Here is an 11686-nt window from a genome sequence, read left to right as displayed (position 1 = left end):
AGAGCCGGCAAATGCGCTCCTTGGAGTGCCGCTGGTGGGTTGTTTCCGTTGATTGGGCGCTTTGAAACGCTGGATAGTCGCTGCAGCCCTTACAAAAACGGGTCTCAACATTCTTTTTACTTTTTTTAGACTTCTTATTGACTTTCCGCGATCCTACTGAATTCCTTCATAAACGCACTTTGTTTTGACTATTGTCAAAAAACTTTCAAAAGAAAAAATATTGAATTTTTTGTAGCCTTATTTATAAAAAAATTAAAAAGAACTTGTAAAGACGTTTTTCTATAGGATATTTTCTAAAAAAATTCAAAATGAAAAACAATAGGTTTTGTTTTGTAGACTTATTTATAAAAAAATTAAGAAGAACTTGTAAAGACGTTTTTCTATAGGATATTTTCTAAAAAAATTCAAAAGGAAAAGCAATAGATTTTGTTTTGTAGACTTATTTATAAAAAAATTAAAAAGAACTTGTAAAGACGTTTTTCTGTAGATTATTTTCTAAAAAAATTCAAAAGGAAAAACAATAGATTTGGTTTTGTAGACTTATTTATAAAAAAAATAAAAATAAGTTGTAACAACTTTTTTGTAGGTTATTTTCTAAAAAATAAAAAGAAAACCTATTGACATTATTTTTTATAATATTTTATAAAAAGAGACATTTTTTTATTATTTTATTTGGTCTGCGGTCGTGTGCGGGGTCCGATATGACGGATGTTTTTTTTTTTTCTTTTTATTGAAAATATGTTGACTTCTTGTTCACTTTGATTACTTTATTTTGACTGACTTCCTGTGGACATGGTCAACAAAAAGTTTGTACATTTTGTGTTGAACTTTTTTATGATTTTCTTCTGCCTGAGTCAAAAGAAAAGCTATTGACTTTCTATTAACTCTACGTTGTATCTTTCTCTGTTCACTTCCTGTTAAAAGTGTTATCAGAAATACTGCAGACGTTCTATTTACTTCGTGTTTAAATTATTCAGTTGACTTTCTGTAGCCAGTGTCAAAAGAAAAGCTACAGACTTTCTGTTGACTTTTTATTGAACATTATACATCTTGACTAAATGTCAAAAGTCACTAAGTTTCTCAATAGTCTCTGACAAGTTGAGAACCGTAGGGAGGAGCTTCCGTTCTTCTGCCTCCAGCGCGAGCCTTCCATCCTTGACAACTCTTCGACGTCTCGCGCCCCTCGAGCTCGACTGCGCAGTCAAAGCACGACGGAAGGCATGGGGCGCGTGCTGGAGGCCGAAAAACACGCTTAGCCGTTCTCACTTTGTAAATGACTATCACGGCATTATTGACCCTATTCAACTAGTAAAAAAGAGCAAAATAACTATTTTAAAGTGGAGCAACCGCCTTGACTGGCTTCGTCCCGAGTGGTACTGTGCAGAGAAGCGATAACATTTGTTCTATGAGTCGTTTTTGTGGATATTGTTTTAGCGACTACACGAAATTATTATTAGTTGTACCAATGCTTTTTAGTAAGAGATAAAGTCCACGAACTTCGAAACTTCGAAACACCGTCTTTCCTTTGACAGACTTTCGAGAAAGAGACCGGAGACTTGGAAACTTAGTAAGTGCTGAGGTGGTCACCGGCCAAATGATTACCTTCGATATGTAGGCTATATAAGGCTCTGGTGCTGTCAACAGGACTGTGTTTCTGGTGTTGAGTGCTTGATGGTGTTTGTGTTTGTTTACATAGCTTATATGTGGGATGTGTATGTATTAAATAAACACTATTTCCTAACGAAATTAAAAAAAATATATTAAAAAATTTAGTGTTTTTTTAAACGTGAATTTGCGGTTTTGCCAAAAGGAATTCAACAAAATTTATGTAAGAAGGAATTCAAAAGAATTTATGTAAGAAGGAATTAAAAAAAGTTTATGTAAGAAGGAATTCAAAAGAATTTATGTAAGAAGGAATTCTAAAAAATTTAAGTGGCCAATTTTAACTAGGAGTTAAAAAGTTGTCAAAACAAAGTCTAAAAAAACATCAAAAAAGTTTAAAAAGAAATTCAATACGACTCCAGAAATTTTTCAACAAAAATTCGAAAGAATTTAATTACAGATTTTTGTAAGGGAGGGAACGTCTCGTGTGATGCGATTTGCGTTTTCGAGCCAAGTGTGCACGTTTCTTTGTTTGAGTCATGGCATCCGCCAGTGTGGCGACGGGGGGAACAGCGGCAGCGAACGTGCCAGCTATAGAAATTGGAGGTGAGCACTCAAAATATTGCATCAAATAATAAAATAATTCGTGGCTGCTTCGAGGCTTTTTGCGGTTCGATAAAATTACATCTAGAGCGTCTTCGTCGTTCATTCACAAGGAGATATAAGAACAGGGACACGAAGATAAAAACAGCACAGCAAGACGGTATGTAGCAGCTCCGGGCGTTTACAAAGTTAATTGAGGTTCCCGTTTCGTGTATCGCTTGTTGATTACAACTAAAAGCGGCTACGTTGAAATAGGCCCATTGCAGCAAAAATGTATAAATGGTTCATCATTTCCAGTCATGCGGAAAGCAATGGAGCTTAAAAACATTCCAGCCGTACTTGCCTTGCCGGATTCTATGCAAGCTACATAGGTCCTCAGACAGTATTCGACGCTTTCTGTCGTTATTCGTGCACCCTATCACCCAGCAATGGTGTCCCGATGACCGGGGGACTGCCGTCATCAAAGACCATGGCTCTAATTAAGTTTGGGAGTTTGAAACATAGAAGAAAGCGCAAACTAAGTTGGGGCACTGCAGACGCCCAACACCGGCCAGGCCTCTCATCCGTGACTTCCACTCTTTCTACACAATCAGAAAGGAGGAAAGCGCCGGTAGCCTTTTCCCCTTTTCTCTCTCGCTCTCAAAATGGCGCTACCCACGATAAAACGGTCTATAGGTACAGCCCACTCGGCGGAGCGGACGACATGCGGGTGAGAGGGAAAGGGCATTGTTTTTCTTTTTTACACTCTCTGCTATGACCCTAATGGAACGGTCTATAGTTAGGGCTAAATGGAACCTATGACGAGCGCAAGTCGTCTGCTCCTTGCACAGGAGCTCCGGTGACGTCAGAACGACGCCGAGCTCTGATTGGCTATGATTAGAAAATAGTGGGTAGAACTCAATGCTAGATGCCTGAAATTCTACCCTATATATATATATATATATATATATATATACATATATACTGGGTGTTTTACAGAACTGAGTCCGAATCGCTCCTGCGAACACTAAAACAAAAGGCTTGTGTAGTTTTGGTCCTGGGCCAGGGGCCCATTCAGGAAAATGATTAAAGTCCGGGATAATCAGGTTGTTAATTATTTTTGCGTTATTAATTATTTGAATATTGTGTTGAAGGGCATGGTTTTTAGAAAATTGCTCAGCATCGTCGAAAAACACTAAATCAACAAATTGCAGAACGATAGAAGGCACGGGAAGCATTTTACGTCTTTCTGAAAAACCGCACAAATTAGACGGGTTTTTAAGTTTCGGTTTGCTATCGGAGCGCATCTCGACCCCGGTGGCACCGCGCCCCGTGGAGGGAAAGTGCAAGCAACCTCTGCTGTGTCGCGCGATTACGGTGCAGCAGAGGTTGGTTGCACTATCACTCCACGGGGCGCGGTGCCGCCGGGGCCGAGATGCGCTCCGATTGCAAACCGAAACTTAAAAACCAGTCTAATTTGTGCGGTTTTTCAGAAAGACGTAAAATGCTTCGCGTGCCTTCTATCGTTCTGCCGTTTGTTGATTTAGTGTATTTCGACGATGCTGAGCAATTTTCTAATTGACACCATGCCCGTAAACACAATATTAAAAAGTTAATAACGCGAAAATGATTAACAACTTAATTATCCCGGACTTTAATCATTTTCCTGAAGAGGCCCCTGGCCCCGGACCAAAACGACACAAGCATTTTTTTTGTTGCGATGAGTATATATATATATATATATAGGTGAGGCAGAGTAGCTTGAGAACAATGGACCGGGAAAATGTAATAAGTCAGAGATCCGTACTTGCGGAGTTGCAATAAACTCCTAGCATAGCAACTCCGCAAGTACGGATCTGACTTATTTTGTATATATATATATATCTATATATATATATATATATATATATATATATATATATATATATATATATATATATATATATATATATATATATACATGTATACACAAAAAAATCCGACGATTTGTGGTTTATGGCTACTGCGTTTTTAGAGACGACGCCATAACAGATACACACACATATATATATATATATGTACAAATTACAAAAAAAAAACACGTAGTTAAGTTACTGAGTATCGACGCCAAAAGTAATTGGGGTAGAGTGGTAATTACGCATTTGTAATAGTAATTGAGTAAACTACTAACTAACGTAAAAAAAGTAGTGAATTACTTTGAAGTTACTTTCGAAGTTATTTTTTTATATTTTTGTGGAAGCAAAATTAACAACAACTTTGATCCGTTAAAAACCCTTCGAGCTTAAAATGAATGCAGTCATTTTATAGATTTCGTTTTCACCAAAATAGTCTATTCGCTCGCAGAAGCAATTGACTTTCAAAGTTCTTGATATGACAGTTTTCCCCTTTTCCTCCTAAAGACGTTCCCAGCCGAGCTAAAAAGACGTTCCAGCGACGCGCTGGATGGAACGGCAGCGCTGAATTTGAGAAACAGGCTGTGCAGGGTCGGGTAAGCGAGTGTCAGCATCTTAAGTGTCCATGACGAAACATGTGAGGGTTGCCTCTGATAGAGGGTATTTTATAACAAACTCTCCCCCTTTTTTCTTTTTTCTTTAAAAACTTAAGATTGCTATGACTGGCCACACTTTATTCCCACCATGTGCGGAGAGTACGCTGAGCGAGTGCACCTGACCGTCCAGGGTTCAAGCCTCGCGCCACTGCAGCGGGAGACACCAGGGCCTGCTTGCTAGAACAGCGTCTTAGCTGAGACTGGGTGAAAGGAAGCCCTGCAAAGACCTGGGCGCTCGAGTGTCTTGAGGCGAGGAGCTCGAGCGCCGGCTTTGACAATGCTTTCTTTCACCTAGTCTCAGCTGAGACGCTGTTTTTAGCAGGCCGGCACTGAGGCGGTCTAACCTTCCCGCTGTACAAACAAACACATAACTCATACAGAAAAAGAGAGAAACACCGAACAGAATAGAAATTTGATGAAGCATTTGACAAGTACCATTTTTGAAGATAATCAATCCATCTCAACTCGGCTCTGTCACTTATTCCAAACAGCATACATTTAATAAAAAATAAATAAAAAAACAGGAAAGAAAGATCTGTTCATGGCACAAGTTGCTCAAGGGCTCTACCGCTCGTGCTCAAGTTTCTATCCGTACTTTCCCTTCTTTTTTTTTTCTTTTCTTTTTTTTTTTTTTTAAGATTTTTTTTTTCTTCTTTTTTTTTTAGGGGACGGGAGGAGAGAGAGAACGAGAGAGAGGGCGGCGGACGAAGAAGAGATACCGACATCCTACGGAGGTGTAGCTGATAAACGACCACGCATCCTCTCTGTCCATGCTCGCCAGTTTCTCATTCCGGGGGTTTCAGACTTTCCCCCGGCTCTACGCATCCTTCAAAACTGTCTTGTTCGGTGTGACTGCGGCCACGTTTCCTTATCTATAGACAAAGACTTTGTGTTACGTCGTACACCAGTGAAAAATCGTACCAAGGAGGATAACTTTTCCGTAAGCTTGGTTATGTTGATCTGTCGCTTGACGGAAGCACCTGAAATGTCATGCTTAGTGTCACATCATGGACCGTATTTTCTTTTTTTAATGTCTAAACGTGTTTTGTATTTCGTCATTTACCTATAGTTTCTTTCCGTACTGCCTACTGTAAAATTGCGGCGATGGCTCAACCAAGAGCTTTGCGGAAAACTAGAAGCACTGGATTTCTTTTTTTCGAGTGTACATCCAAATGCGATCGTTGCAAAGCGTTTGTTTTGCAACGATCGCTACGCATACGCAAACACGCAATATTGTAACGAATAAATGAGATCTGTTTTCGCGGTGAGAGTGTATATCTAGGTCGCATATGCAACGCCGACGATTTCGATCTGCAGGCACCTATCGACATTCATTGAAGATGTGGAACAAGTTTTCGGGTGTTCGTCAGTCGAGCCACCCTATCACGAGGACACTTCTCTGCGTCGTCCTGGCGGTTGGTCTGGTTCAAGCAGCCACAGGTGAGCTCTTCTGGGTCCCGTCGGTGTTTCGTGTTCAACGCAGGTTGAAATCTGAGTATTCTTTTATTCATTTATTTTTAATATAAACTGGCATTACATTTTATATGCGCGACAGCCGGCATTTTATAAGAAGAAATCGCCGATTTGCCACACGGAACTTGCGAGCATCTCTTTTTTTTTTTTTAGATTTAATCGTGTTAAGAGTTTTATAATTCGCTAAGATCCTCCTATTGTTCTCTGTGATTGGTAGCCTCTGTGTTTTGCAGAAAAGTAAACTTACATCAGTTTATCTTTTTTTGTTTAATATTTAGAGAGTAGAACCTTAATATTATGGCGCATTTATAGTGCTTGATTGGCTTATAGCCGGCGATAGCTACAGACGTGCAGAAGGTGACGAAGGCCGCGATATTGCATATAACTTTGCGCCGGTACAGATCTGCCTCGTAATCTCGTTGTGCTGCCCGCGTTATGGAGCAAGGGAAAATCAGGCCTCTGCGGTACTCATTACAACCAATCAAATTACTCGTTATTGATTACGTTTCCGGGGCAATTTAGTAATAATCTAATACATTTACCGTAAGTTTGGAAAATACCGTATTAGAAAATAATCACGAGGGTAATATATATGTGTATTTTCGGAAGTGCTAAAATTAGTTGTAACAGTTATTAGTTTGTGCAAGTTTCCTACCACAAAATCCTCGAACCAAAGTGTCCGATTGGAAGAGGAGGGTTTTACCAAAATTGATTGATTAAGAAGATAAGCAGCTTATTGCTCGGTCTTCCTAATCCAATAATAAACAGTACAAAAAAAAAAAAAAAAACGCTTTCAAACCGGCAAAAAGAAGAAAAAAACTCGATTTGAAAATTTGAAGTAATCGGAAAAGTAACGGTGACTTTTTTCAAGTAACCGCCCATTACTTTTCTTGCCAAGTAATCAATGAATCTAATTGAATATACTTTGTAAACAAGACTAACTGTAATTGTGATCGATTTTTTTTTTTAGTAACGTGTGCAAGATTGGGTAAAATGGAGGTAGACATTTTTTTTTGTTGTTGTTGTTTTTTTTTGTTTCTTGGCGTGAATGGTATATGGCAGCTCAGTGGCGGGTATCGCGAGAAAACCAAACCGGAAAACTTTTGTTCCTTGCAATAATCGTGTGGACGCTCCCGCGTTGGAGAGTGTGTCTTGCATAAAAAACGGTATCGAGCCACCTGAAATCCGTATCTGAGTCTGCGGAAAAAGAAAATCATTCCAATATTTGCAGTGCCCGACGGCCTTGGCTGGGATTTTACTCTTACCTGGGATGCGTGTTTCCGCATTTTATTCCTCGGAAAGACGATCGAACGGGTTACTTCACGACGCATGCGGTTGGGATTGCGATTCGAAACTCCTCACACACGATAGAATTCTGTAAGACTTTCTATTAAAAAAAATAAATTTTTATTATATTTTGAAATGGAAAGGTAAGTTTTTCTTTTTTTGGAGAAGCAGAAAGGTATAATTATTTCGTCAAGCGTGTTGAAAAAAAAAACATGAAATAAAAAAAAAAAGTCGACCAGTGACGCGGAGCTTTTTTTTTTTTATATTATACCCGCAAGTAAATTAAGGCTAAGTCATTTTATGCACCTGACGACGTCGTACGATCCGAGACTCACTATTTCATTATTCGAAGCACGCGGAACCGTCTAATTTACGAAATCACTGATTTTATTTTACGAACCATAGACGCGTCTGCAAGCGGGGCGACTGTCTGCCGCCATGTCCTTGCACGTGCAAGGACGCCCCCGTGCGAATTTGCACTTCACGCGCACGCTGCACGTGCTTGCGCGCATGGGGCACCATGCAGTCACGGGGCACCAGGATTGCATTTGTCTACACGAAGTATATTTACCGGACGCCATATTTGAGTCCGATGTTTTTTTAGCGCGTGCCCAGAACAGGCTCACACTTATATAGGCTGCCAAGACCGGTAATCTCGATGGTGTGCAATACACGTTGCAAAAACACTGCGCGGAGGCTTAAAGCCGCCATCTCGCTCTCAACATGCCAAGGCCTGAGCTATTAGCGATGTGCGCGGCCAAAAGCGTCCCTGTGGTCAGCTTTCCACGATTGGCCAAACCATGGGCATATGAGCACTGTCAGATTGTCAACTTTGACGGTGTTAGTTTCGGATTGCGATGGCTCCTAGCTTCTACTGTGCTTTTTAAACACACCATCGAACTCGTCGTCTCCCCCGATGGTAAGTATACCGAGGATAACAACTGGTGACGTCACGGCGAGGCCAATCCCAGTCCTGACGTCACGGAGGGAAACCATAAGAGGGCGCCACCGAAATATCTTGGCGCTAAAATGGCCGCCAGTGAAAAGGTCATTGGACCCTGGGAAAGTAGCGCCACTGACTTTCCATACCTGCTAGCAGGACAGAACCAGATACTAACACGCAGACGATCAAAACCTCGCAGGGCGATTTGCTGGTCGGTATCTGTTGCCATGGCAATTGCCATTTCGGTCCTTCCATATATTGGAAGCTTCGAGAGGAACGTTGTGAAGCAGCCGCGCCATGCAAGATTGTTAAGTTGCGTCATTGAAGGATGAATAATTGAATTGAATTGAATCGTACTGAAAGCGTTCCTTGCCAATATAATTAAACGTCTTTGGCACCGTGTGTGCAATCAACGTATCAATCATGCTTATATCTAGAGAGCTCTTACAGCGTTACTCTTACGCAGTTTAAGACAAGGAACTTTGAATGTCATCTCAGGCCCGAGCTTAATAGACCAAGCCTCGTCAGAATCACCCAACCCGCTGTCCCACTCCTCATACAGTATACAAAAGAGACGAGTATTTCTCTGTAGACATGAGGCCAGAGTTGTCTGCGTACACGTCTGAAGCATTTTCGAAGCATGTTGTTTCATTCACACGTATATATGCTTCATGCATCTCTACAGTCCGTTTTAGTATGACTAACGTGACAGGACAGACATACAAGAAAAAACAAACACGCCTCAGACCGTCTGCACACTGTCTTTTGTAAGATGTAATAGCAGACTGTGGTTCAAGGGCTCGGCAAGCTATAGGATATATTCGTCTGGATGCCGGCGACCGAGGCGATGTACGCGGAAAAGACGCTTTGAACGAAGCGTCGCAAGGCGCATTGACAAAAACGAACGCGGGGAACCTTGCGATCAAACATCGCATGCAGTGGCGACGAAACGATCTGTCGATGAAACGTCGTTCGACGAACTGATTGCCATGGGGGGACGTTCAGGGACGCACCAATTTTGTTCGTTCGCCTCAGAGAACTGCAAGCAAGAAACTACCGTTTCCGCGGACGACGACGTCGTGATCACATTGGACGACATCGAGCGCATCGCCCTCAAGAACCTCGACGACGGGCCGAGGGGCTACTACCAGAGTGGGGCCGACGACCAGCAGACGCTCACGGAGAACAAGCAGGCGTTCCGAAGGTGAGGCCTTTCCCTGTCCACAACGAAAGCAACATAACGAGGACTAACGCAATATGGCCTGACCTTTACTAGCCTAACACAGTGTGGCCCTACCTAACCCAACCTGAGCTGACTTAGGGAAACCTAATCTAACCTAATCAAATTTTACCTAACCTAACCAAATGTGGTTAGGTTAGATTGTGTTGGCTTCAACAAAACTAACCTGTCTAACATAAACGTATACACTCTCTGGAGCGTCCATTTCCCCGCCCGGGCCGCCCCGCGCACCCTTGGGCACTGACCATCGCTGCGCTTCGTTGATTTGGTCTGAAGTCCGAGTTTCCTAACCGAATCAGCGCTAGCCTACGTAGCATGACTCACCTTAGCTTATGTAACCCATCTTGATAAGCAAGCCCGGACTAACCTAAACTAACATGCCCACCATCGCTTATCTCCGTGTATTTTTTTGTGACATTCTGTCGTTTTTAGTGGGTACGTCGCCTCATGGCAGATGAAACTAATTTTTCAGTTGCTAATTGCTGATTGATTCATCAGTAGAGCTTTGTGTTTTAAGCGAACCTCCTCTATTTTTATCACTGATCTCTTCAGAGTCTGTATGTTTGTTTCGGTATTCCGCAGTCGTTACATTTGCGGTTTCTTTATTTTATTCTCGTCAAAAGTACCGCAAAAGGTGTCTGAAACTGCGGTCATCAAATCTCGCTCCATGAGCAAAGTGTAGTCGATGCGCGCAAAAGCCCGTGCGTATATGTCTTCATTGCTTTCGCTAATGCAAGGTCGTTGAAAGCTATGCACGCATATACACCTGAATGTTCCGCCGCACGTCGGCAATGTGATTTTGCCAACATTTACGATGCCAAGGAAAGAGGTGGAGGAGGTTCATGATATCTATCAGCCCGAGCTTCGTCGTCATCCGTTTCCGATCTCATCTCGCGCCCGCAAAGGAGGCATGCCCGTGGCACCGTTAGAACCACGATACGATATGCAGCGTCTCCGACTTTCCGACCCTCGTGCGCGTATGCATCGCGGTTTCTCTGAGAGAGCAACAACGTACGTCACATAAGCCACAGAAAAAAAAAAAAAAAAAAAAGGCTACAGATTGTTTAGCGATTTTGGTGGTTTGGATTATAAAACGACAACATCGGAAGCGAACGTTTGTTAGTGTTGCAAAGCTATATAACGTCACGTCGTGATGACAGCATGACCTGACAGCTTAAGGAGACGCCGGACTTGGTCACGCTACTCGATTCTTTTAACGCCTAACGACGGCGAGCTCCGATTGGCTCCGATTGCAAGAATCCATGGGTAGGCCTCACGGCAGCTAGCATTGAGGTCTACCCACTATCCCTCCATCAGAGCCAATCAGAGGCTCGGCGTTCTGACGTCAGTGCAACCTCTGCGCAAAGAAGCAGACGAACTTGGGCTTCGCATTGGGTCTTCGACGTGCTGATATCACCTAACGCCGCCGCCGTCTCATTGGATGACGAGATACGTCAGGATGGTCGGGACTCACTACGCCCTGCGTTCCTTACTGAGCAGTCGGCAACCAGAGAATAACCACAAAGTCGGTGAGCAGCCTTCTCTACCTCAACGCTGTGTTGTTGTACGGAATGGCGTTCCAACGAACGGCGTTCCTATAGAAGGAACGCCGCCGTTCCCTCTTGCGTCGGTGTAAGTCTAAATTTAGTGGGGAAATTTGATGTATTGGAAATTTGCATGTATAGGTCAGGTGACATCAAGCCTTGTGACGTCATTTCCCCGACTAAATTTAGCGGGCAATGGAGTGGAGAGGAGCAGGCGGAATCAATGGGGAGGAGAGGAGTGGAGGGACCTGGAGGCAGAGCTCGAGAAGAAATGCCTGGAAATTACTAGTGCTAAACCTATAGAACGTTGGACGTAGCAACACAATCGTACGGCGATTTTCGACGTTTTTCTCGCTTGCTTGCTTGATTTTATTTACTCATTTCCCAGCACAATATTTAATTAAAGCGCACCAAAGTAACGCTCAGGTAACGATCCATTCCAAGCCTATAAATGTAACGGGAAGGTG

The 11686-nt window shown here is 42.5% G+C and overlaps 1 protein-coding gene across 1 annotated transcript in view; it reads left to right on the top strand.

The window, feature by feature from the left end:
- Positions 1–5474: 5474 nt before the first annotated feature.
- Positions 5475–11686, top strand: part of LOC8050640 (hydroxyacid oxidase 1-like) — a 28962-nt gene continuing 22750 nt past the window's right edge. Inside the window, exons 1-3 of the mRNA XM_040218452.2 lie at positions 5475–5672; positions 6050–6172; positions 9471–9639. Coding sequence (XP_040074386.1) covers positions 6073–6172; positions 9471–9639 — 269 coding nt within the window. The 5' untranslated portion in view covers positions 5475–5672; positions 6050–6072. The remainder of the gene's footprint in view (positions 5673–6049; positions 6173–9470; positions 9640–11686) is intronic.

Source organism: Ixodes scapularis, unplaced genomic scaffold (genome assembly GCF_016920785.2).
Source record: "Ixodes scapularis isolate PalLabHiFi unplaced genomic scaffold, ASM1692078v2 PGA_scaffold4__175_contigs__length_147842914, whole genome shotgun sequence".
Classification (NCBI taxonomy): domain Eukaryota; kingdom Metazoa; phylum Arthropoda; class Arachnida; order Ixodida; family Ixodidae; genus Ixodes; species Ixodes scapularis.
The sequence above is the reverse complement of the archived record's forward strand: the minus strand, read 5'-3'. Positions and strand labels throughout refer to the sequence as shown.